Below are 25,391 nucleotides of genomic sequence, written 5' to 3' on the forward strand. Positions count from 1 at the left end.
TTGGACAATTTTTCATTCATTTTTCATCGCATATAATCACAGTGATGAAAATATATAATCACATTTAATATTATTATGTGTGATTTTTTCAATGAAAAATCGGTTTTTTTGATCAAAAATTTGATTTTTTTGATTTTTCAAAAATATGCTCAAATAAGTCTGAATTATGTGTATTTATGATCAAAATAGTTCAGATAATTGAAAAAAGCGTATTTGTGTAGAATTAACAAAAATCAAAAATAGACCCAAAATTAATTATTTGGCAAATTAAAAGAATATCGGAACTTTCAAATTATGATTATTCTTGTTTCCATTGATTTCTTTTGTATTTATAAAGTGTTGAAATGTGAAAAAAGTTGTCGGAAAACGATTAAAAAAAACTTTCAATAATTTTTTATTCTAGCTGATCAAATGAAAATTTCTGCTTATTCATCAGAATAATTAGAAGCATCCTCTCCGTCATCAACGCTATTTGAATCTTCTTCTTTTTCATCATCACGCGGCCCATGCAGTATGTCGTCAGCATCAGGAATTTCTTCATTTTCTGAAAAATCAATTTCTTCATCAGCACGAATTGGTTTTTCTTCTGGAATAAAATGAATCATTTTTTGCAAAATATCAGCAAAACTTGGTTTTAGATTCCTTTGAACAAGCCACATGGATAAACAATCGGCAATGAATGTTTTCCTTACTCCATGCTTTGGAAAAAACGCTCTTAAATGACTCCACAACCCTTCAACGGTATTGGTACATGCGCCTGTTTCTGGATCTTTGAAGTTCCTTTTATGACAGACCGTAATATGTTCATAACCAATATCTTTCAGACAATTATAGCTTTTCCATTTATCACTAATAATTGTTGTGCATGCTAATATCCTTTCTTGAATAATAGGGATCAATGTTTCTTTTTTCCTGTCTGGCACGATGATAACAAAATTTGTTCCAGCTCCTCCTCCTTCCTTCCTCTCAACTCCTCCGAAAATCCACAGCAAATCCTTCTTTCTTCCTCTTCCATATTTCCTTCTCCTCCAAACAGCCTCATCTATTTCGACGTATTTTCCCGGTTCTCCTAATTTCTGCATCGTTTCGTTCCAAATTTGTGTGCACACAACTCTCACAACGCTTGTCCAATAACCAATAGTAGGATATGAAACACCCGTCAGCAAATGAATTTGTTTTTATTCAATTCCGATCCAATAGTACAATAGAATTTGCAAAACAATATTTATTGGAAGTTTCATTTTGGAAAATACGGAATTTTTAAATATTGAGGTTTTTTTTCGGCAAGTTTGACACCAAAGATATTTGTAACCTTCTGTTTCCTCCCTGATTCTCCCTTTGCTTCTGCATTTAGGGCAATCCTTGGTAGTGAACTCTTGAAAACGTTTAAAAAACCAATTCCACGTTTCTTCTTTATCATGGAAGATCGTATTCAATCGAAATACTGTTTGACTATTTTTTTCCTCTTCAGATCTTGCCATAAAACTTTTTTTAATCATAAACCATAGATTAGAATTTTTTTGACTTTTCCATGTTTTTTTAAAACTTTTTGAAAAGACTTTCCGATAGCTGAAAATTTGCATATTGCATCAATATATAATATAAATGACTTTCACTATTTTTTTGTGCAAAATTGAGAGTTCCGATATACTTTCATTTTGCCAATTATTTTTAAATTAAATTTCATTTTTTTCTGTGTTAAGTCACATCGCTTATAATCACAATCGGATATAGTCACAAAAAGTCGTGCAAAAACCGATGTGATTATATCGGGTTTTGACTGTATTTCCTTTACCAATTTTTGAAATGTTTTGAATATGCAATAAGTGTAAGGATGATGTGTGACATGCGCATTATGCAGTGTTCGTCTGTGGCCGCAAGCTTTGAAATGACAGTGAAGTGGAAGCAATGTGATTGATGTTACGTAAAAATTTTTTTGCTTGAATTATATTCTTTTTTTGATCATGAATTAAAATTCTTCCTATTAAAAAAATAATAATTATATTTTAGAATTAATCTTTTATTTTCGAAAATAATGAAACAAATTCGAAAACAAAAAAATCAATTTTGAAATAAAAGAACATATGGATTGCATCATGAACAACTAGTGTTCAGTTATATGTGTTTGCATTTTAATTTGTTATCAATAAAAAAAAAAATTTTTTTTTAAATTGTGATTGATAGTTTTTCTTTAAAAAAACGAGGAAATTAAAAATTTTCATTTCTTTTATTTTTTGATTTTTTTAAAATGATATTAATCAATTATTCTGTCAAAATATTATGTTTATCAAGTTTTAATTTATAAATATTTTTTCATAGCAATTAATCAATTAAAATCCTTTTTATTTCAACAAAAGAAATCGAACAACTATCTGTTCCTTACAGATGATTTCGAAATTAGAAATTATTCCCATTTTATGAACATCAAATTTATTTGATTTTTTCTGAGGATAAACTTTGAAATGTTTAAGTTTGATAATAATTTTTTTTAATAAAATAATTTTTATTTGTAAACAAAAATTGAAAACAATCAAAATTCCATTATGGTTGAAGTGCCTTTGTATCAATTGATAATTTGAAATGACACAACTTTCATTTGATATTTGTTATCATGATTATATTGATCAAAAATAGGAATCAAAAATTACTATTTGAAGTTGAATAAAAAAAAAATAAGTGAATAAATTTTTATTTATTCGTTTTTCCCATGTATTTTTGTTTTTCTGTTTTCTTGTAGTTTTTTCATTTTTCGTAACGATCGAAAATTATAATTTTCTGGAAAGTTGAAGATTCCAACCTATTTCTCAGCTTTATTTCTATGTTCTTACCAAATCTCATTTTTTTCTTTCATCTTTTTTTTTTCTTTTTTTTCGGTTTTCGTCTTTTTTTTTTCAAGTTTTTGTTTTGTCAAACTTTGTTTCTCCATATTAACAAGATTTTCTGTCATAACCCTTTTCACGAATTTTTTTCTTTCATAATATTCCAATAAATCTCCACAAAATCATCAAGACAAGATGGATTCATCTTCAAAGCAAATAACAAGTGTTCACTCCAAACTTTTGCTCTTAAATTCCATTTCGATCAAAGAAAAGAAACGATAAGTTATTATCTCATTAAGCGATTCCTTTTATATTGTTGAATTTTCAAAAATTGAATTTTTTTATATGTTTGAAATAAGCCAGTTTAAATGAGAATCGACAAGTTCGGTTTGAATTGCAGTTTTTTTCTTATTCCATCTTCAATTTGTTCAAAATTTGATCAAAAACAAAATTAACAATAATTATGTTATCATTCCATTTTCAAGTTCCAAGTTTGATTCCATGAAGATTTTGACAATTGGAAAAATTCTCTTTTCTATAACTGATTTGTTACTTTTGTATAAAATTTTATTTGTTGTTGCGGTAATCGTTCTTTTTGGAACTCGTTTCATATTCATTATTTCGTATTTTGCAAAAGAATTCCATCCTGCTATATGAGGACTCGTTTTCATTAAAGCATCTTTTTTAATTTCTGTTTATTCCTTCTTTTAAAGTTGCAAACCAATGGAAACATCTCCTTTATGAGCGTAATTCAAATATTGATTGTCGTGAGATTTCCATTTCTTGTCTTTGCTTCAATCTAGTTCTATTTTTTTTCGAATGCCAATTTAACAAAATCTATCATTCTTCAATTTAAATGCATATATATAAGTTTACACGAATCCATTAAGAAATATGATAAAATGTGTTGATTTTCCAATAGAAATTTTTCCATTTGAAAGTTGCCTCATTTCTTTTTGCCAGAGTGAAAATTTGATTGATCATATTTGTAATCATTTTTCTTTCAAAAATAAATTCAAAGATATCACTTTTATATCGATAAAAGAACGATTAAAAATGAAAAGTTAATTTTAAAAACTTCTTCATTTTTATTTGAGTGAAAATATTTGTTTTTAAAATAGTTATGCAGGATTTAACATTGGAATGCTTAATCACTTTTCAAAGACAAACCACCTTAAGAAAATCAACATTCCGAAAAAAGTTTTGATTTCTATAAATTTTCACACACATATATCGAGATCTTGTTTTTCTTTTGTTTCTCATTTAAATGATTTTTATAAATGTTGAATCAAAATTTTGAATAAAGACATTCCTGATATCACATAATCCAACACCTCCACATGTCATTGCTCATGCTCCTCTGTGAAGAGCATATAAAAACAAAGATGCCTCTGAAGCTTTGTCAATGAAATAATCAGAAATGCAATTATTTAGAAAATCCTTTTTATTTTTGAAAGATTACAGTTTTATTTTATTTTATTTTTTTTTTTTTCATTTCAATAAATAGATGATTTGTTAATTTTAAGTACTCAAACGATTCCATTCAATTTATTTTGCGAATCTTTTTCTTTAAATTTTTTGAACTATTTTTTTGTGAGTTTTTCAAAGATTGTTCATTAAAACAAAAAATAAAAAATATTTCGTCTTTCCAATCATGATCTTAAGTTTGCAAAAACCATCAAATAGATTTCTTATTCATAAGAAATGGGAAAAAGCCAAAACAATGAGCAAACGAGTTATATTAACGAAAAACCCAAGTGTATTTTTTTTAATGTTGAACTTGATAAAGGAAGTTGTTCTACAAAATATTTTCAAATTCTTTGTTTGCTGAACACATAAAGAGCGTTTTCAAGAAATGCGTGTTTTGTTCTTTTCCTATCAAATGGAACATTTTGTTTCTCAAGTGCTGCAGACTGGTCCTTGAACTTTTCCCATTCACGACCTTCTGCAGCACTTGAAGAATAAAACATTTCCTTCTCCTTTTGTCCATCCTTATCCTTTTCCTCTCCTTCCACCACTGTTAACTCTTCCATTCCTTCTGCTTCATCATTGACTTCTTCCATCATCATCGTCGTCATCGTCATCATCATCTCCTCGTTCCAATCTTCTTCATCCTTGTTCCTCTTCTTTTCCTCATTCTTCTTGCTTCCTTCACTCCTCTCTTCCTTCCTTTTTTCGTCGCTATTCATTTCCTCATCCATATCCTTCATTCTTCTATTTTGCTCCTTCAATTTCATTCTTCCAACATTGTGATGTTCAGAATCTTCTCCTGTTCTTCAATCCTCCTCCATCTCTATAAAGCTACATTTTGTCCCCTCCATTTTGCCCCTGATTTTTTTATGCTCCTCCACTTCTTTTCCAATGGAACATTGCACCTCCACGTCTTTTCCTTCAATATGAAGCTCCTCCATTTTTCTTCCTCCTTGATTTTGCTCCTCCATATGTGCACAAGCAGTGCATTCCTCCTCCAAGTCTCCACAAACTGAGTCATGCTCCACCAACCCTCCTTTTCCTATATGATGCTCCTCCACTGTTCTTCCTCGATTAAAGTGCTCCTCAGATTCTCCTCCAACTACACATTCCTCCTCCAACACTCCTCCTCCAATATGATGCTCCTTTATATCTGCACCATCTGCGCAATGCTCCTCCATATCTCCTTCACAGCTGCAGCGTTCTTCTTCCTTCTTATCAAGCTTCTTCCTTTCTGCATTCAAGATAGACAGCTTCAATTGTTGAAACAATTGCTTAAACTTCACATCCATCATCAAATAAATATCTTCTTCCGTCATAACGCTTAAAGAAAAAGAAGAGTTTGGATGTTCAGCTTGCGTTGAAATATTTTGAAATGGTCTCTTTCTTTTATCTTCTTTTGCGCTAACTTTTTTTGGCTTTGGATAAGGAACGGATGATTTTTTTTGGTGCAGCTGCTGAGCAAGATGCTGAAGAACTGTTTGTTTCACGCTCAAGCTCTGCTTCATAATGCTTTGGCTTTTTTGTCTTTCTGCTCCTTTTGCGGAAAACGGATTCATCCATCTTTGAATCTCCTTTTTCGCTGTCTTTATCATCTGTTTCACCAAACCATGCTTCTCGTATCAGTTTGGAACTTCTTCTGTTTTCGCCTCGAGCAACAAGTTCTTCATCTTCCTCTTCTGGCATATTGGTGATAACAGACGGCTCAGGCTCTGGATAACAATAAAAAGAATAACGTGAATTATAACATGACAATAGAATGAATCAAACATTTGTTAACTGTTATTTTGGTGAAGATTTCATCAACAATGCTCTATTTTTCTTAAGAAATCGGTATTTCAACTTCTTCATTAACTTTTGCTTTTTCCTCTGTTTCAGTTATTTATCAACAATTGTCTTTTTTTTTTTTCTTTTTTTGATTCATAAGATTTCCTTGCTATTGAATTGTGGTTGTTTTTTGAATAAATTTTTGAAAAGTTCATTCTTTCCAAGTGAATGTGAAAAATCGAAGTTCAAATTTGATCAGTTATTGGAAAACCCATGATTTTCCCTCCAAGAGAAATTACACTCCCATCTTAAACTTGATTTTGGTGTATCAAGTTGTAATTTTCATTTTTGAGGAGAATATGAAATTAATATTTTTTCGATTTTTTCACAATGAGTTAATCTGATGATTACACCCAAGATTTATTGCTAATTTTTTTTCATTGATGTTTGTAAAAATTTTCTTTTAATAGTTTCAAAATTGCTTGAATATATCAATTTAGTTGAAAACATGAAAATTTCGATTTTTCAACTTTTTTTGTAAAGTTGGTTTTTTCATTGAAAAACATGATATTTTTTCATATTGTCTTATAAATTAACTCCAATGTCTCAATAACAAGACATGACAAAATGTGGTGAATATATCAAAATAAAAAAGATTAAAAACTCAGGAAAGTTTGAATAGAAAAAAAATGTATGACTTATCACTATCAAACCTGAAAAATACAGTTATCAAAATGAAAAATTAAAAATAAAAAAGAAACAAGAGTGTATTAATTTATGATTTGATACATTACAAATCATAATCTTCAATATCCATATCATCGAATTCATCGATCTTTCTTCGTTAAAAAGTGGGCTTGAATGAATTTCTCAATTCATCATCATCAATGTTTTCATCATCTTCATTTTCATCATCATTATTTTTTGAGTAATTATCATCTTTCAAAATTTCAAATACTCATCTTTTTCCTTATTTTCTTGAATTTCAAACTGTTTTCTTTTTTATGTGGCAAAGAAGATTTTTGAATTATCAACTCTATTATCATCTTCGCTGATTTTTCTCACATCAAGAATTGATGACAGATTTGATTTATAACTCAAATCAATTGAATTATGTGGAAGTTGTTTTGAAGAAAAAATTGATGTTTATTTTTGACGATTTATTATTTTCTGTCGAAGATGATGAGTTTTTTATTTGTTCTTTGTCGATTATTAAATCTGCGAATTTTTTTGGATATCGAACCTGAAAAATTTTTTTCTCAATGTTCTTTACCCTCTGACAGATCAATAATTTTTCTATCATTTTCATTTTCTCAAATTTTTATCTTCAATTTTAGAAACAAATAAGCTTGATGATTTATTTTTTTCAACAGACAAATTTTTATTATTTTTTAAAAGTGTCATTGTGATGTGTAAAATAATTATGAATTGAAGAAGATTTATCTGTCAATTGTTGGTTGGATATTGCTGAATTTTCGGATGTTATTTGATCATATGTTGAACTTGAATTTGATTCATTCCTAACCATCATGCATGTGAAAGAGGGTTAGTTGTTGTCAAAATGATCAGACGCGTATGGATGATTAACTATTCGATTTAAGGAACACATTTTATCGAACTGGATCTGATGTTAAATTTATTGAAACACCAAAAAAATGTGATCCCTTTACACAATTAAGAAAAAAAGTTGGTAAAGGGAAATTTGTTTTTTCGATAAAATTAAAATAAATTCAATATTTAAAAAATCGATGCTTTAAATAATAAATATGAACAAATTATTTCTAAAAAATTAAAAAGAAAAAAATTTAAATATGCGGAAAACATTACGAGCTTTTATTCGGGAACCAAAGTCATGGAGCAAACGTCATTGAACGTTTGTTACGTGACTGATAATCGCAGAATATAAGCGAGTGGTGTGGAGGAAGGAATGTTGGTGGAGTTAAATATAGAATGAAAAAACCAGGATCGCTCCAGAAAGCCCAGAGTTTTTCTTTTTCTATTTTCATTTTTCTGTGAAAAACCCCACTTTTTCGACTTTTTTTTCAATAAACTCAAAACTCCGAATTTTTCTTTTTGTCATGTTATTTTTCTCCAGTTCGCTTTATTTGTTGCAATTTTCCAGATTTTGTGATATTTGATATATCATTTGCCTTGCTTTCCTTTTTGAATTTCATATTGATCTTCTCGGTTTCAGGTGAATTTATTTTTTTTTCTTTTCGAATTTTCATTATTAAGATCTACAACACCACTTTTTTTCGATTTTAATTGGTATTTTTTTTATTTTTTCTCGAGTTCCAATTCTTCATCGAAAGATTTGGAGCTTATATCACACGACTCAGATTCATCTGATAATTTTGAGAATGCGTCAGCATTATCATCCTTTTCCTATTCGTCATCAACAACAAAAATTTTTCTTTTCTCAATTTCGTTATCCTCCAAGCAAGTTGAAACATTCTGTTGATCCTTTTCAAATTTCGAAATCATTTGAATTAATGAACTTCTATATCGAGACCTCGTTTCAATAACAATTGTTTCCAATTTTTTTTCGCTGTTCATGGGACTATTTCTCTTCGGAAGCAAGTTTTGAATCATTTGGGAACTGCTCATTGGATGTGGAACAATTTTTGTCAGAAATTTTAACATTCGGTAGATGTTAAAAATTCAAAACACCAAAAAATAATAGCATTCCTTAGTACAAATATAAAAAAAAAAATTGTATGTTTATTTTTTGATTTTAAAAAACAAGAAAAATCAAAAATAATTTCTGACATCAAAATTTTATCGAGAGCAATGATAAATACTATGTAAATAATACAAAAAAATAAAAAAAAAATAAAAAAAAAAAAGGCATTCTTTTTCACATCATTTTTCACAACTTTCTTTTGCTTTAAAGCTATTTAGACCCTCAATCTATCCCACCACGTCTGATATATCACAAACACCACCTTCACAAGTAATGCTTTGTTTTTTAATTTTCTCCTCTCTCTGGCACATTCAAAATTCCTCTTTTTTTTGAATCTGAGTTTTTGTCTCAGGCCAAAAGCGAGCGAATAAGTTGGAATTGACTAAATGACATAAATAAAAATTTAGTCTGGAAAAATATTTTTCCAAAATATTTATCGATTATTATGTTATTGTGATTCATTTAAAGATCTGATTTTTAAAAAATGAACATTATTTTTCCATTTGCACTTTCATGTTATGTCCCCACTATCCCTCCAGCCCCGCACATCAATCGAAGAATAAAAGCGAGTGGCAGGGTGGAAGGTGTGTGGGTGTTTCTCATTATAGTTTAAAAGAAACAAAATCGCACCAACGAACCCAGAGATTTTCTTTTTTTATTTCCTTTTATCTATAAATAACACCACTTTTTTAACTTTTTTACCAATAAACTCGAAACTTTGAATTTTTCTTTTTCGTTTTTTTTTCAAAAAAATTTAGTGTATGTGTGGCGGTGTTTATTACATCCCTACTATTAAATTTCATTATTTTTTCTTTATTCGCTCAAAAAAATAAATTGTAATATAAACAAAATCACATTCCAATCAATAAAAACTTTCTCTTAAGCTTGTAACATAAGTTCGTTCAAATGAAAATGAATTGCGATGTTGAAAAACACAAGTCTCAAAGATTCAAAAGTGAATAAATGTGTTCAAGAAATTTGAAAACCAAAAATGAAAGATTTTGTGCTATTTCACCCAAAAATATAATAGGGTGATTTATAAACCCGAATATTTTTTTGAAAACCCGAATAAAAAATAAACAAATTTATTTTTGTGTATTGTGTATTGATTTCGTTTTTTAAAAAATACTAATAATAAATATAATCAACTAGCTCTCGTTTGACAATTTTTCGAGTATTTCTTTCTTTTTTTTCATCATCAGAAAAATCATCATTTAAAATTTTCAATGGGTTGAATTTTCTTTTTTTCGGTTTTTCATCTTCAAACAAGGCCTTTTCAATTTCTTCATTATCTTTTTCTTCATTTTTTGACTCTTTTCTTTCATCCTTTTCTTTTTTCCATTCTATTAAGAATTCTTCATCGGTAATTAATTTTCCAAAATAATCAAACCTTTTTGTTTTTTTTTTCAGAGTGACAGAAGGTTCTTTTGGCAGCTTCGCTAACACTTCGTGCCACTGATGTGACAGTACTCCGCTCTTCGCAAAAGATGATTTGATTGTAGAAGGCAACAAAGAAGTTTGTAAGGCTTGTGGAAGCACATCAGCTAGCGCTTCTCGTCGCAAAACAACAGAAGAAGAAGAAGGCGCTTCATAATTAGCATTTATTGTCTTTTTAAAAACAGCAAACACTCCACGATCCAACGGCTGTGCGATGTGAGTGGTGTGGGGTACGAAGGTGACCACATCTATTGAAGAATCTGCGAACTTCTTCCACAAGTCAGGCTGCGCTCTCGAAGAATGAGAATCAAGAAGGAGAAGGCAACGTTCATCATTCTTTTTCAAAGTTTCTCTTCTTTGTGTGATCCCTGGAAGCAACACTTCTTCAGCATATTTGAGGAATAGCGCTTCAGTCATCCAGCCTTCATTTTCACCCCAAACATCTAACTGCGAACTCAGAACAAGGCGCAGTTCATCTGGCAGTTTCCGACAAGGCCACAGAACGATGCTTTTTAGGGAGTAGCCATCAGCTGCAGCTGCAACGACGAGAGTTGCATTCGGCATGTTCATTGGAGTTTTGGAGAAACCGGCAGGCATGTCGGAAGGATGGAAAACAAGAGAAGAGAAAGAATCAGAGAGTCGGAGAGAAGATTCATCAATATTAAAGATGAGAGAGTTAGAATAATGATGTTGATCATGAAGGTTTTGAAGAAGAGTGAAAAATGGAAGAAGAGTTTGTTGATTTGATGCGGAGAGCCTTTGGATGTCGACATTTCGAGGATGAGAAGCTTTGAGATCGGGGTTCCTTTTTGTGTATTGATAAGGATATGCTTTGGAAATGTTCACTTCTTCATCTTCTTCATCAAAATCATCTTTTTTCCTATCATTTATAACAGTGTTCATCTGAACATATAAAAAATAAATAAAAACAACAAATTAAAAATTGTGACAAACTAATTTCCTCATTTGTGCAGCATTGTAACTTGTCCCACTTTCACATTCGATTTTTAGCACACCAAATATAGTTTCCTTTTCTTCCTTATTGAATAATTCTGGTCTTCCATTCTGTCCTGCTTTTCTTCCTTTTTCCACAGCTACAACTGCTCTATCAATTGACGAGCGAGTAAATTCCTTCATGTTCACAGCATCAGCAACCCGAGCTTCTCCATTAGAAATAATCGTTGCAACACGTTCTAATCTACTTTCAATATGTCGATATTGGAAGGATCTCATTAAACTTCTAATTTTCTTTAATCCTTGTTGTCTTTTGTTTTCTACAACACTCATTTTAAAATATATTTTGGTTATGATCATTTTTAATTTTTAAAAAAAATTTTTTTTGAAATGAAAAAAAATCAAAAAAAAATTTTCAATCAAATTCTAACTTAGTCAGCCCCGTTGCTATTACCTAATCTCCTCAGGGGAGGCACTAATCAGAGATGGAGGAGCTAACCCCCCCATCTCCCCCCCCATCAGAGATTAGGTATAGTAATTTGATCTTAATTTCTGACTTCTGACTTTTCCTTATATACTAAAAACAATTAATAAAATATGAAAAGTGGGTTGATTAAACTTATTAATAAAAAAAATGTTCGGGTTAAAAAAAATATTCGGGTTAATAAATCACCCTAATGAAATTTTTTATGAAAGTGAAACATATTCATTTTATATTTGCTATTTATCGAAAAATCTGAGCGTCACAATTCTTCATTCAGTATCTCAACATCAAAAAAATTATCACTAATATACATTTTGTTATATTTTCTTTCCAACTGATACTTTTCATCTTATTCAGCTTTCGGAAAAAAAAAGTTGTTTCGTTATTTTTCTAAATTTTCTTTATCTTTCCAGATAACCAATTCATGTTATGTTTTTCTTTGAATAAAGAAATAAATGAAAAGAAACAAATGTTGAATTATAACCACTGATTTTAGTAATAATTATTTTTTTTATTATGATTCATTTCAAAAAAACAAACCCAAAATATAGTGAAATTGTGTTTAATTGAGTTATCTGATTCAAAAATCATTCTTCATTTTATAACAATGTGTTTTTTTCTTTTCAATAAATATCTTCAACAAACATCCATTTTATCGAAATAATTGAGCCCATAACCACTTTGAAAAAGTTTAAATTTTGATCAAGAAAAACCAAAATCATTTATGAACAATTAATTTTTTTTTATAACTATTATCTGTTCTGATTTTTTTTATAAAAAAAGTGGAAAATTGATGAATGAGCTTTCAACGATAAAGAAAATGAATTACAAAGATTGTTGACGTAAAAAGAAATTAAAAATAGAAGATGAAGAAGAAGAATAGAAAAAGAAGAAAATTTCGGAGAAATAGAAGAAGGTGAAGTTGAAGTTGAAGAAGAAGAAGAAGAGGAAGAGGAAGAGGAAGAGGAAGAGGAAAAGGAAAAGGAGGAAGAGAAGAAGAAGGAGAAGAAGAAGGAGAAGAAGGAGAAGAAGGAGAAGAAGGAGAAGAAGGAGAAGAAGGAGAAGAAGGAGAAGAAGGAGAAGAAGAAGAAGAAGAAGAAGAAGAAGAAGAAGAAGGAGAAGGAGAAGAAGAAGAAGAAGGAGAAGAAGAAGAAGAAGGAGAAGAAGAAGAAGAAGGAGAAGGAGAAGAAGAAGGAGAAGGAGAAGAAGAAGATCTTTCGTTGGATGAGGCAGAGAACGAGCTGGTGGAAGAATTAGAGAGAGAAATGAAAGGAGAAGTGAAGACAACATACAAAAGGAGGAAAATAGATGAGATGGAGAAAGAAGAAGAGGAAGAAGAGGAAGAGGAAGAAGAAGAAGAAGAAGAAGAAAGAAGAAAGAAGAAGAGGAGGAGGAGGATATGAAGGAGGAGGAGGAGGAGGAGGAAGAAGAAGAAGAAGAAGAAGAAGAAGAAAGAGAAGGAGCAGAAGAAGAAGAAGAAGAAAGAGAAGCAGCAGAAGAAGAAGAAGAAGAAGCAGAAGAAGAAGAAGAAGATGATGATGATGATGATGATGATGATGATGATAAAGAATGAATTGGCATAGCCCGTACAGAAGAAAAATACTCTTTTAGGTTTATTGTCAATTTCCTCCTCTCTTCTTCTTCTTCTTCTGTTTCCTTTCTTTTTCTGGCTGAACAAATACAATTTCCGAAAAGTCAGAAATAGAAAAAGCACTTATGATTCAAACGAATACAAAATAATCTGAAATATCCAACGATGCTCCACGATAATATTTTCTGTGAAGAAAATCAAGTACTTCATGAAGGCTTGTAATGGTATCTTCATATCCTTCTTCTTCCATCTTTTCAAACGCTTTCCTTTTCAATGCTTTTCGTTCCTCTTCTTCCATTTTGCCTTCAATCAGCCCATTCAATCGATCTGAAATATTCAAAAAGAAAAGAAAAGAACAATTCATCAAATTGAGATTATATGCTGGAAGCTGAATCTCCACCAAAACAGCATCAATAGCCTTTCCTTTCAACAAATCATCAATTTCCACGTTTCTATTCCCTACTGCTTCTCTGAATGAATAAATGCAACAAGCGTGAATTTCTGCTTATTAGCTCAGCAAATTCTTCATTCCTCAATCGGTAGAAGCGAAAGAAAAACTCCGATTTTCGTAACCATCTCATTATTGTAAGCACAACTTTAACTTCATCTTGGCTCATTTCCTCTCTTTCTTTTCCCTTCCAATTCACACACTTTGTCAACTCTTCCAATTCTCTTGCCGCGTCTCTTCCAAAATGCAGTTCAATTAACAACCTCTCCCTCCAAGCTTTTATCATTGAGCAATCGGTTAATCATAAATTGCCAAGCAGATTGATAGGCAAGGCGAGTGAGATTATGATGTTCCTGATGATGTAGGATAATCACTTTTATCTCATTCAAATTCAGTTCTTGCCCCATATCCTTTAAAAGAAAGTGAGAGATTCAAAAACGTCAAAAATGAAAAAGAAGTGCTCATACATAATATAGAACATTGCTCAAAGCTAGCAATGTCATTTCCACTTCTTTTTGTGTTTCCTCGTTTCTCTCTTTCTTCAATGCAACTTTCAGAAGACAGGGAACACAAATTGAAAACAGTTTCGAATCGAACTGATAATTTAGCAAAAGATAGCATTCACACAGATCAATCAAAAGCTTTTTGATCTTTTCATCTTTTTACTGATCTTCATCAATAATCATCTCTTCAAAGCTTTTCTGCAACGAATATTCTCCAACTCCACAAATATGCATATCTTTCAATGCTTTGAAGTATCCAATGCTCTTTAAAAGCAAGATTGATTTTCCCATTGAAAGTTTCTTTCCTTCAATCATTTTACGAATTTTGTTGAACAATTATGGAGTGAAAATGGATTCGAATTCATCTTTGTTCATTCCATCAATCAGTTCATTAATTTCTTCGATTTTCCGTTTTTGTTCAGAATCAGAGCAATGTTCCATCTCGGAAAACAATTCTTTGATGAAAAAGAATAAAGAAAAAAATAACGATCATCAAGAATTCAAAAGCAATAACGATTCCATGCCTATGAAATTTTTTGTGTTGTTCGTCTGAGTTTTTGAAAATTCATTGCAGTGAGAAATTCATGTTGTTTTTATCATTCAAATTGAATGTTTATATCATTGATTGGAGAAATTGGTGCAAGTTTACACTTAAAGCAACCATGAAAATATCTGCGTTTATACTATTTTTTCTTTTGTTGACATACCGGCAAAGGATTATGAAGAGAAACAATTCTTTATCCTTTTGTCTTTATTTGTAATGGTTTTAATGATCGAATAATAATCTTTGAACGGGATTATCCTTTGGAATTACGAGAGATCAGCGAACGAATATTTTCTGCAGGATAGGTGTTATTATTTCGCATGCTAACGTCAATCACTGGAAAAACATTGCGAGCGATGAAATTCATCCTGTTTATTTTTAGTAATCGGAAGACAAACGAAATGCGAAAATTTAAATTTTGAATGAAAATATCATCATGTGTGTATTTTGTATTTATCTATATATTGTGAAGATGTTTCTATCCGTATTTTCTCCAAAGTGCAGGAATATGAGTTATTGTTGAAATGGCCAATCTCCGCTTTGTAGAGCAATGCGATGAGAATGGAGCAGATTATTATGTAGCCATTGGGATATAAAGGAATATATGCAAGTACTGTGCTTTTTATAATTTTTGTTGGAACAAGAGGTGAAAACAAATTCAACTGATGTTTTATTGAATGAAGGCAAAAGAAAATGGAGTTCTGCGGAAAAGGAAGAACAGACAAGTTGTAATGGTATTTTGGTAAATGATGAGGAAAACAAATTTTGGTGTTTTGGGGGGAAGAAAGCGGATGACAATGCGAAAGCGAGATATTTTTCGAAAAAAAGCCAAGGGAACAATGAATAGCAATGGAACTAGAGAATAGCATTTTTTGATGAACATTTAGGTTTTTTATTGAAAGGCTCACCTGAGCTTTGCAGAGTTTTAATCAGTTGAGCATCGTTGAACATTCTCATGAAATTGAGACGGGTGAAATGAAAATGAGAAGCATCTGTTACAGCCCATGTTTTTGAAGAATATCAAAACTTGAGAGGATTGTGTCAATCGTCTTCCATCTGGCGCATATGGGATTTGATAAATAAGCAGACAGAAGTCTTGGAACTTTAATTTCACAGCTCGCTTTTGATGATTTGGAATGGAAATATTCTTTTGAACTTTCATCGTCATCTTCTTCCTCTTCCTCCTCTTCCTCTTCCAACCACAATATTATCATATCATGCAACAACTTCATTATCAACAACAAAATCATATGATAGAGGTTTTCTTCATTTTGTATCCATATCAGAGAATATAAAAGAAATGAAGAAAATGCAAGCAATGCCGAGAAGAAGGAAAAAATGAAAAGGAATAAAATGAAAAAATAAAAATTATTAAGTTTTGAGAGGAGAATCGGAGAGGAAATGGAATTGAGAAGATTGAAAAAGTTATTGGATGATTGGAAATAAATGCAAAAAACAAAAAAGAAAAGAAAAGAAAAGAAAAGAAATGAGAGAAAGAAAGATCTGAAAGATAATAAGAAGAAGAACAAAGAAGAAAGTCAACAGTGTTTGAACAAATTGTTGGACTTGAGAAGAGATTGAAGGAAACAACAGAGAAAAGTCGAAAGAAAGATAAAGAAAACAACCAACAAAAAGATGATAATACTTCCATTTTTTTTTTTCATTTCTCTCAAATCATCCTTGTCATCGCAATGTTACTAAGTTAAAATATGAAAATATTCGTTATTTTGAAAATATTTCTTCAGGTTAAAGATTATGTCCATATGTTTCTTTTTCTCAATGAAGTTGCACTCTTATTTCAATTTTGAAGCATGAAAAAGTAATTGATTAAAAATGAAAAGAATTAAGTTCGTTGAAAAAGAACAACTTGAGCTATTGCTATTTTTTAGCAAAAATGAAATTTTAAAAAGGTCTGTGAAATTCTTGGATTTATTCAACATTGCCAAATCCATTTTGTGATTGTTCATGTGAATGTCAAATATTCCTTTTTGTTTTGCAGGGTTTTGAAGTGAGTTCTTTCTGCTCGTTTATGCTTTTATTTTCTTTCTTTCGCATTTTTCCTCATAAAAGTCATCTTCAACAAAGCTAATCATTTCTTAAAGATTCAACTTACTCATTATTTTTCTGCAAATAAAACTTCTTGCTCCTCATTAAATAAACTCATTCAATAGATCTTTGTAAAGTAATCTTTTCCATCTTAATAGATGCATGTTGAATTGCAATCAAAATGGACTGATACAACTTGAAAAACACAATAATACCCTCGATGAAAGCACCATTTAATATCATCCAACCTTTGAATCATAATTATAAAGTCAAGTGAAATTTGCTGTTCCTGATAAAAAAATTCGACAGCATCCTCAAGCGTCACTCACTGAAAATCAAATTTGAAGAATTGGAGAAAATCAAAAATCTTATCAATTTCATAAGTGGAGAGAAAAGAAGATGCATGAGCAACAATTCAAAATGAAGTTGATAGCGACTGCAAAGATTTTCTCCATTCCCAGCTGTTGGTTGGAATGTCGAGGTTGAGGAATTGAATACGATAAAAAAAGAATAATGTTTGATAGTTAATGAATAAGAACAAGCGCAAATGTTGTGCTGAACTAAGAAATTAATGACAATTTCTAATTCTTCCTGAGAAGTAATTTCTTTCAATCGAATGCAAACAACAGCTCAGATCAAGTCCAACATAGAAATCAACTTCGCTTTTTAGAAGAAATTCAGACTCCTCGACAAATATTAAAAAATGTCAACTAACACTTTTTTTAAAAAAAATTCAGCAACAATTCAACGAAATATCTCTTGCCATCTTTTGAAAAGCGTTGAAAACTCTTAAATGCATTTCGTCTCCTTGACTTCACTAACTCGCAATCTTGCCAGTTCTGAAATGCACCCCTATTATTTTCTTTGAAGCTTTTCGAGTGAAATGATTATTACTCTTTAAACGCTGTCGAATAACTGCAATTCGCATCTTTTCTTTCGCATCACTCTCTCCCTCTTTTTCTTTTTCTTCTCACTCTCCATCCTCAGTCTCTTCTCACTTATCCAGCACAAACAGCAGAATCTCTGCTTCAATTCTGAGAACAACTTCAAACATGACCTGCTCAAATCCATCAAAACTCTTCTCAATGACCTCTCCTTAACTTAGCACTTGGCAATTATTCACCTCATCGTTCATTTGTCTCACTTATCCATTTACCAATCGAACGCAATTACAGAGACATCATCCTATCTCTCTCCAAAGGAAGCTGCAACAGGCTTTATAGATTGTTCTTGAAGTGGAAAAGATAATTGAGCTTTTTCAGATGATGAGTTGAAAAAGATGAAGGAGAGCATGAAGTTGATAAAATAAATGAATTGATAGTTAATATTGCAGTTCTTTCTTTCAGTTTTTCTTGGTAATTGCAACGCGCTGCCATCCAGAATTGTGTTGCAGATTGGATTTCGTTTTGACGCTTTTTCTTCTCTCAACAATTTCTTGAAGCACTGTCCTGCACATGCCTGACCACCACACATTTGAATATTCACAAAGAAGAAAGAAGTTTGCTCTTCTTTCAGATGCGCATATAGAACGTGAGTTATAAGAGTTTTATCGGCGTTGCTCGATGCTGAAAAGAAGGGGGCAATTAAAGGGAAACTGATGAAACATATTTTGAAGAAAAGAAAAATAACAAATAATTTTTGAAATTCAACATTTTTGCAATCAAAACCAAATGATAAAGAAAACTTTCTGATATTTCTTATTTTTTTCAGGTGCATTGAACATCAAAAAAAGGATTCTAAAATTGTACTTTTTAAATTTTTTCAAATTGTAATTTCTTCGTGTTTGACTATGAAATAATATGACATTCACAAGCACTCAGTAGCAAAAAGCACATATGAAAGCAAAAAGGAAAAATGCGCATTTCTTTAATCTAATGTTACATAAAACATGAAATGGGAAGTATGTTCAAGACTTGGAATAAATAATTGTAAAAACATATATTACTGGCATACATAAAATATCGCAATGAGAAGAAATTTAAATGTATCAAATTAAGAAAATATCAACAGTGAATATTTTTGATTTCGAAACAAAAATATTCGATTCACATGATTTTCAAAGAAAAAAAAGGAAGAAATCTTTGAAAAAAAGATTTGCAATAAATATGAAATTAAATGAATATACATAAAAATTCTATTCGCTAAGACTTTGGATAAGACCATTAAATGCGGAACTTGGATTCGCCAATAGGTTCGCAGGAGAGTCAAGCTCAGAAACATGCCCTTGGTCCATCACCATTATTCTATCACAATTCATAATGGTGTTCAGACGGTGAGCAATGATAATCATCGTTTGGCTACTAAAGACTCTGCGGATGGTCTTCTGTATTTTTGCATCAGTCTCCACATCCACATTTGCTGTTGCCTCGTCCATCACAACAATCTTGCAATGATTCAGCATCGCCCTTCCAAAGCAAATAAGTTGGCGCTGTCCGCAGCTGAAGTTGTTTCCTCCCTCAGACATTTGCGTGTCTAACCCAAACTCCATTCCCAAAACAACTTCTTTCATCTCAATCAGATCCAACACTTCCCAGATCTCATCGTCGCTGCACTTGCTCCCAATGTCCAGGTTGTATCTGAGCGTCCCTGTGAACAGCGTGGGGTCCTGCGGTATAATTGCAATTGATCTCCGCACTCTGCTGAGATCGACCTTAGAGATGTCGATGCCATCGATTAAAACCCTTCCTTTGTTAGGCTCTTCATCGGGCACATCCACAGGCTTTCCTGTCTCCATATCTATCATTATGGGCTGGAGCTTTGGATCCAACTCTACAAGTCTAAACAGCGCAAACAGCAGAGATGTCTTCCCGGCACCTGTCCTCCCGCACACCCCAATCTTTTCTCCGCCAGTAAACGAGAAGTTCACATCCTGCAGAACATACGGAAGGCCAGGACGGTATCTGAATGTTACATGCTCAAAATCAACATTCCCTTTCTGTGGCCAGTCAGCAGGAGGTTCAATAGCAACCTTCTTGTTGATCTTTGAATACTCCAATTCCTGAGGCAGATGTGCAGAATAGAAATCCAATCTCTGATATGACGTCATTCTAGATTCAAGATCTACAGATTCCATCACCATAAATGAGCCCAAGAACGAAAATGTCATCGAAGCGGTGATAGCCACGCTCAGATTGGAAGGCTCCATGAAGAACCATCCCAGAATAATCACACCAGTTGTGAATATGATTGTTACAAATTGCGTGTACATATCAGCCCATGATTTTCCTTCTAAGTACAGCACAAACCGAACTGCCCAATCATCATTTGCCTTGTAGAATTTCTGTCTCCAACTTTCTTCCAAATGGAATGCTCGAATTGTCGACAAACCTGCGCCTGAAACTGTCTCGCTGAAGATTGAAAGCACAGGCGAGCGAGAAATAGCTTCCAGTCTTTGAAGGTTACGAGCTGCACGTGCGTAAAGAACATAAATCACGCAGTAAATTAAAAGCGCTGGTAGCCCGATTGCCAGGAAAACTGGAGTATCAATTGCGATAATCACAACCTGCCCAATGATTCCTATTATTAGGTTGACAACTTGAATGAGTAGGCCAAAGAGAGTTGTATCCACCTGGGACATATCTCCTGTGAATCTATTCAGGATTCTTCCCATTGGCGTTGTGTCAAAGAATGAAGGCGGACAGTGCACAACATTCTTCAAAAGAGTGTCATGGATGATGCGAACAGAACGAACAACTGCAAACCCAGAAACAATTGCTCTCAGAGATTGGAATATGAACCCAAATACAAACATCAATCCGTAAATGCCAATCTTCCATCCATATGGAATCACATCTAACTTGTAAGGATTCCCACAAATACCCAGCCAGTATGACTGGAATATCTGTGTTCCTTCAGCGATAAGAGATAAGAGAATGTAGATAATTAAACCCCACCACGGAAACAACGAGTTCACATAGGAGATGTAGTTGGAAATTGGCACTGCTTCGGTTTCGAACTCTTCTTCTGTAATAATCTGCTTTCCTGCTTCTGCTCCTTTTCCTTCCAAATCTTTTGCTGTGGCACCAGTCGATTGGTCGCTCTTTGCATGATGCTTGTGATGACCAGAATGTTTATGTGACTTTCCTTTTTTCTTCTCCATCTTCTCGCCTTCTTTGCCTTCTTCTCTTTCTTGCTTCTCATTTCCTCCCTCTTCTTCCTCTTCCTCTTCCCCATCGCTTTCGCTATCTTCCTCTTCTTCTCCTTCTTTGTGCTTCTTATCCTTCTTGTTCTTCTTTTTGATGATGAATTGGCTAAAATCAATCCCTTGTGCAAGCAAATCTTCATATTTCCCCTGTGCTGCGATAAGCCCATGCTTCAAAAGAATAATGTTATCAGCACGATCCAAAAATTGCAGCTTGTTCGTCATCAGCAGTCTCGTCTTGTCCTTCAGTTGGCCGCAAATGCACTCCTCCAGCAGATACCTCCCCACATGTGCATCGACTGCTGAAAGAGGATCATCCAAAATGTAGATGTCTCTGTCTGAATACACAGCACGCGCCAGTTGAATACGAGCTTTTTGCCCTCCGCTCAGATTCACTCCTTTCTCTCCAATGGCTGTTTGGTCACCAGCAGACAAAGTCCTGAAATCAGGCTCCAACGCACATACACGCACCACATTCAGATACTTCTCTTCCTCATAAAACGATCCAAAAGTAATATTGCCTCTGACTGTGTTGTTGTTGATCCACGCCACCTGCGGGCAATACGCAATAGAGCCACGATATCTCACTTCTCCTTCCAATCTGTCCATATCTCCAATGATCGCTGCTCCGATAGAAGACTTGCCAGACCCCACTCCACCCACAACCATCGTCAAAGAGCCCTTGGGAAGGGTGATGTTCACAGACTGCAGAGCAATCTTGTTGCGACTCGATGGTGTGGCTGAAGGAGAAGGTGAAGGAGATGGAGAACTTGAGGGTGCTGTTGAAGGGGATAGCGTCGAAGACTGAGCAGAAATTACAGGTGTTGTGTTTTCTTGAGCGCTTCCTTTCTCATCTTTTGGTTGATCTGAGAGAGTGAATACAGAAGGCTGCGCATCTGAAGCTGTTGTTGCGATAGGCGCAGAAATTGTTGTTGATTGAATCACAGTATTTGGTTCATTGCCTTCTTCTGGAACTAATTCAGAAATCTTAGCTAAACCAGATGCTGTTTCTGTATTTGTTTCCTCTTTCTTTTCCTCTTTCTTTTCCTTTTTTGTTTCTTCTACCTTCTCAGCTGTTGAAGAGGAAGAAGAAGTTGATGATGATGCTTTGTCCTCGTCAAAGATAGTTGGAATTGGTGTCTGTTCCGATTTAACGTTATCCTTCTGTTTTTCTTGATTTTTGCAGTTTGTCATTGCACTGTCTTTTTTCTCCGCAATTTGCTTCGCGCTCTCCATTTTCCTGTGTTTAGCTTCTTCCTTCAATTTCATCTTCTCTTCCATTGACAAAGGAATTTCTGGTGGATCGCCCCATTTGAACGTTCCGTTTGTGATTGTCAATGCAATCTCAGTGTCATCTGGTTCATTGACTATTTCTTTCTTCAACTCTGGCAAAAGGAGAAAATCTCTAATTCGCTTTTGGCTAATGTGAATCATTGCTGTGGCTTGCAGATACATTGGAATCATGTTCGTTTCTCTGGTCATCATGGTCAAAAACCCGATGTTTGGCATCACTTTTACAGGAAAGTCGAACTGATCAATATTGTAAATTGCAATGTATGTGCCAAACGTAGCAATGTTCACCAAAGGTGGCATAGCTCTTATCATCCCTCCCATAAATTGTTGCCAGAATGTAAAGACCAAAACATCTCTCTCTTGCTTTCTTCTTGGAATATCAATTTTGCTGATAAACACATGCTCCAATCCTGTAAACTTCACCACGCGCATCCCTTGCAATGTTTCGTTGGTGACTTTGTTTCTATCATCGTTGTGGCTCAGATACTTCTTCATATTACCTGCCAAAAGTGCCGATATGCACACTTGAACGGGGAAGAATAAAAAGAGTGTGATAAGAGACATAATTCCGACCCATCCAAAATCAATACACACAAAAACGAATGGCATGATGATTTCAATGGGAATAAAAGCAAACATAAACGGCATCCAAATCATGTCACAAATATTTCTTGTATCTGCAGCAAGCAATGACAAAAGTCTCCCCGTATCAACATTGCTTTGCGAGGTGATGTTCAGCAAAAGGGTTTTGTTGTAAATCATTCCACTCAATGCTGACTTAACATTCGCAGAATAATGAAAGAAAATTCTTAATTCCCACGAACTCACTATGAACATGAAAGGGCTAAGTATTAGAATAATAGCAGGAGCATAAGGAAATGTTTCGTTAGGATTAAAAATCTTCCGAGCAACAACTTCAAGAATAAGTTTCATCATATATGGTTGAATGAAATAACTCACATAGCTTTTGAATTCAAAAAAAATTGTTTAATTTTTAAAATTTGAGTGAATGCAAACCAAAGTGCTAAGAATATCATTGCCGCAACCAATTTATATGTTCCAACTCCAAAGAGCAGTGCTGAAGCAAGTGACGGCTTTGAAGGTTCTTTCATCTTTGTGCTATAAAGAATAAATACTAAGATTGAAAAATATCGCAATTAAATTCATATCATCATACTTAGGATTCCTAGATTTTTCTTTATCGTACTCCTCTAACTTTTTAACATAATCAGTATATCGTTTCATCCAGTATTCTTCTCCATTTTTAGTTGTCAATGATGTGAGATCTGATTTTTGTGTTTCGTAAATGTCCTCATCCTGGATAGGCTTGCAACGGAACACAAATTGAAAATAGAAACAGAAAAACACGTTGCAGCAACCCCAATGTGCTTCCTCCGTGTTCCTCCTGCGTTTGATCTCAGTCTTTGAAGCTTGTGATTTCTTTTTTTCTTCAATGAATACATGTTCAGGAGGTGCGGACATCGATGGCTCTTGATTTGTCATTGAAGAAGGAGAAGAAGGGGGTGTCATTTTCGATCGTTCCTGGGACTTTTGTGGGGCATATTGAACAATTGATATTTCAGAAGTCGATGATTCTGAATCGCGTTCTTGTACATCTGGAAATGTGGAGGATATTTTAAACACTTCGGAGGAAGATGTTTCGGACATTATCAAACAATTTTAAAGATTGAATTAATAATTCTTAAAACTGATAATTAAACAATGGTTTATACCATAAGCATTGATGCTTTCTTTGCTGAAAAAAAATTTTTTTATTCACTCAAAATGTGTAACCCATTGGCAGATATAGTTGTTTTTCGATTTTAATATAAAATTTTTTCGGTATCTTTTCTGTTTTTTGGAAAACATTTTCAGATTTTTTTATTGATGCAAAAAATTGACTATTCTAAGTTTAATTCTTTGTAAACGTGGATTTGAGTGTGATTAATATTGACATCATAAAAAAAAGGAAAATAAGGTCGCTTTAATATTCCTATGTAATTAACAGTTGATTTTTAAAAAGGACTTTGTTTTTAGTATAGTTAGTGTTAATAATGGTGGACACTTTCAATAACTGTGGACAGTGGCTTTTTCTCAACAACTATTGATAGTTGCATTTCATCAATTTACACATTTATTCCTTCAATGAATGCAAACTTATAAGTCATTCAAAAATGAAACAACTTGCTCCCAAGAATAAAGAAAAAGACATTTTCTATTTTCGGAGAAACTCGGAGAAATTAGATTCTCCGAGTTTCTCCGAAAAGATAAAATAATTATTATTGAATTTCACCGTATTGGATAAATTATTAAAACAATTCACATTGGTTTGTATTCAATGAGGGAATAAATTGGTTAATTGTCAAAAAGCAACTATCAATAGTTGTTGAAATAATGCGACTGTCCACCATTATTGAAAGTGTCCACCATTATTAACACTAACAATAACTGATTTTCATCAAATCTTTTTGATGAAAAAAATGAGCTTAATTTGGGTCTGAAATTTATCGGTACCCAATAAATAAATCGGGACATAAAAATTTCTGTAACACAGGAGCACTTCCATTAAAAATGAAATAACGAGAAATTTCAAAAATTCTTTTATATGTTATTCCAGAGAATATTTTTATCATTTTATAATTTAAATAAATAGATCTGGTTTTTTTTTTTTTTTAGTTTTTTTGACCAAAGATTTGCTCATATTTACATAAGCTTTTTGTTTTAAGTGTTTTTAGTTATATTATTGTTTATAAATTGATCTTTTTTATGTTTTTGGCTATTTTTTGATACTAAACACTTCATAATAATTTTTTTATTTTAACAGTATTATTTAAAATTTTTGATTTAATTAGAAAAATATTACGTTGTTTCATTTTTTGATTTCAAAATCAAAAACTATCAATATAAAAAAACTTTGTTGAATATGTGGGGGAAAATACAGTCTTTCAAGCTTTTTTTGCACAAAGCATTGAATAATTGCTTCACTCATAACTATATTAATCATTCTCAAATTTCAAGACAGATTGAATTTTCTTTTCTGCAAATTGTTGTCATAGATGTTATTACAAAAATTTGATGTGACATTCCTTGTATATCAAAAAATGAACCCATTTTTATTATGTTTTTTGATCTCAAAAAGTCAATGAATAGTGCATAATTTTGCAATTAATATGTCTGAAGTCTAATATTTTGTCCCATGTATTATAGTTAA

At 32.5% G+C, this 25,391-nt stretch overlaps 5 protein-coding genes across 5 annotated transcripts; all 5 read right to left on the reverse strand.

Moving 5' to 3' along the window:
• Positions 1–425: 425 nt before the first annotated feature.
• Positions 426–1,082, reverse strand: MONOS_15648 (putative Uncharacterized transposase-like protein; the record flags this gene model as incomplete). Its single annotated transcript, XM_067868539.1, has 1 exon — positions 426–1,082. The coding sequence occupies one exon, from the start codon at positions 1,080–1,082 to the stop codon at positions 426–428; it is 657 nt and encodes a 218-aa protein (XP_067734991.1).
• A 3,548-nt stretch (positions 1,083–4,630) lies between these two features.
• MONOS_15649 (uncharacterized protein) lies at positions 4,631–5,056 on the reverse strand (the record flags this gene model as incomplete). The annotated part of the gene is made up of 1 exon (XM_067868540.1): positions 4,631–5,056. The coding sequence occupies one exon, from the start codon at positions 5,054–5,056 to the stop codon at positions 4,631–4,633; it is 426 nt and encodes a 141-aa protein (XP_067734992.1).
• A 39-nt stretch (positions 5,057–5,095) lies between these two features.
• Positions 5,096–5,884, reverse strand: MONOS_15650 (uncharacterized protein; the record flags this gene model as incomplete). The annotated part of the gene is made up of 1 exon (XM_067868542.1): positions 5,096–5,884. The coding sequence occupies one exon, from the start codon at positions 5,882–5,884 to the stop codon at positions 5,096–5,098; it is 789 nt and encodes a 262-aa protein (XP_067734993.1).
• A 3,983-nt stretch (positions 5,885–9,867) lies between these two features.
• On the reverse strand, positions 9,868–11,409 carry MONOS_15651 (putative DDE superfamily endonuclease; the record flags this gene model as incomplete). The annotated part of the gene is made up of 2 exons (XM_067868543.1): positions 9,868–11,079; positions 11,131–11,409. The coding sequence occupies 2 exons, from the start codon at positions 11,407–11,409 to the stop codon at positions 9,868–9,870; spliced, it is 1,491 nt and encodes a 496-aa protein (XP_067734994.1).
• Positions 11,410–18,490: 7,081 nt separating this feature from the next.
• On the reverse strand, positions 18,491–23,903 carry MONOS_10744 (putative Multidrug Resistance Associated Protein (MRP)). The gene is made up of 3 exons (XM_067863220.1): positions 23,358–23,903; positions 23,198–23,299; positions 18,491–23,144 (listed from the first exon to the last, which is right to left on the reverse strand). The coding sequence occupies exons 1-3, from the start codon at positions 23,846–23,848 to the stop codon at positions 18,881–18,883; spliced, it is 4,857 nt and encodes a 1,618-aa protein (XP_067734995.1). The 5' UTR covers positions 23,849–23,903; the 3' UTR covers positions 18,491–18,880.
• Between the last annotated feature and the right edge of the window lie 1,488 nt (positions 23,904–25,391).

The sequence above is a fragment of the Monocercomonoides exilis genome, assembly GCF_001643675.1.
Source record: "Monocercomonoides exilis strain PA203 chromosome Unknown scaffold3-2548433, whole genome shotgun sequence".
NCBI lineage: Eukaryota > Preaxostyla > Oxymonadida > Polymastigidae > Monocercomonoides > Monocercomonoides exilis.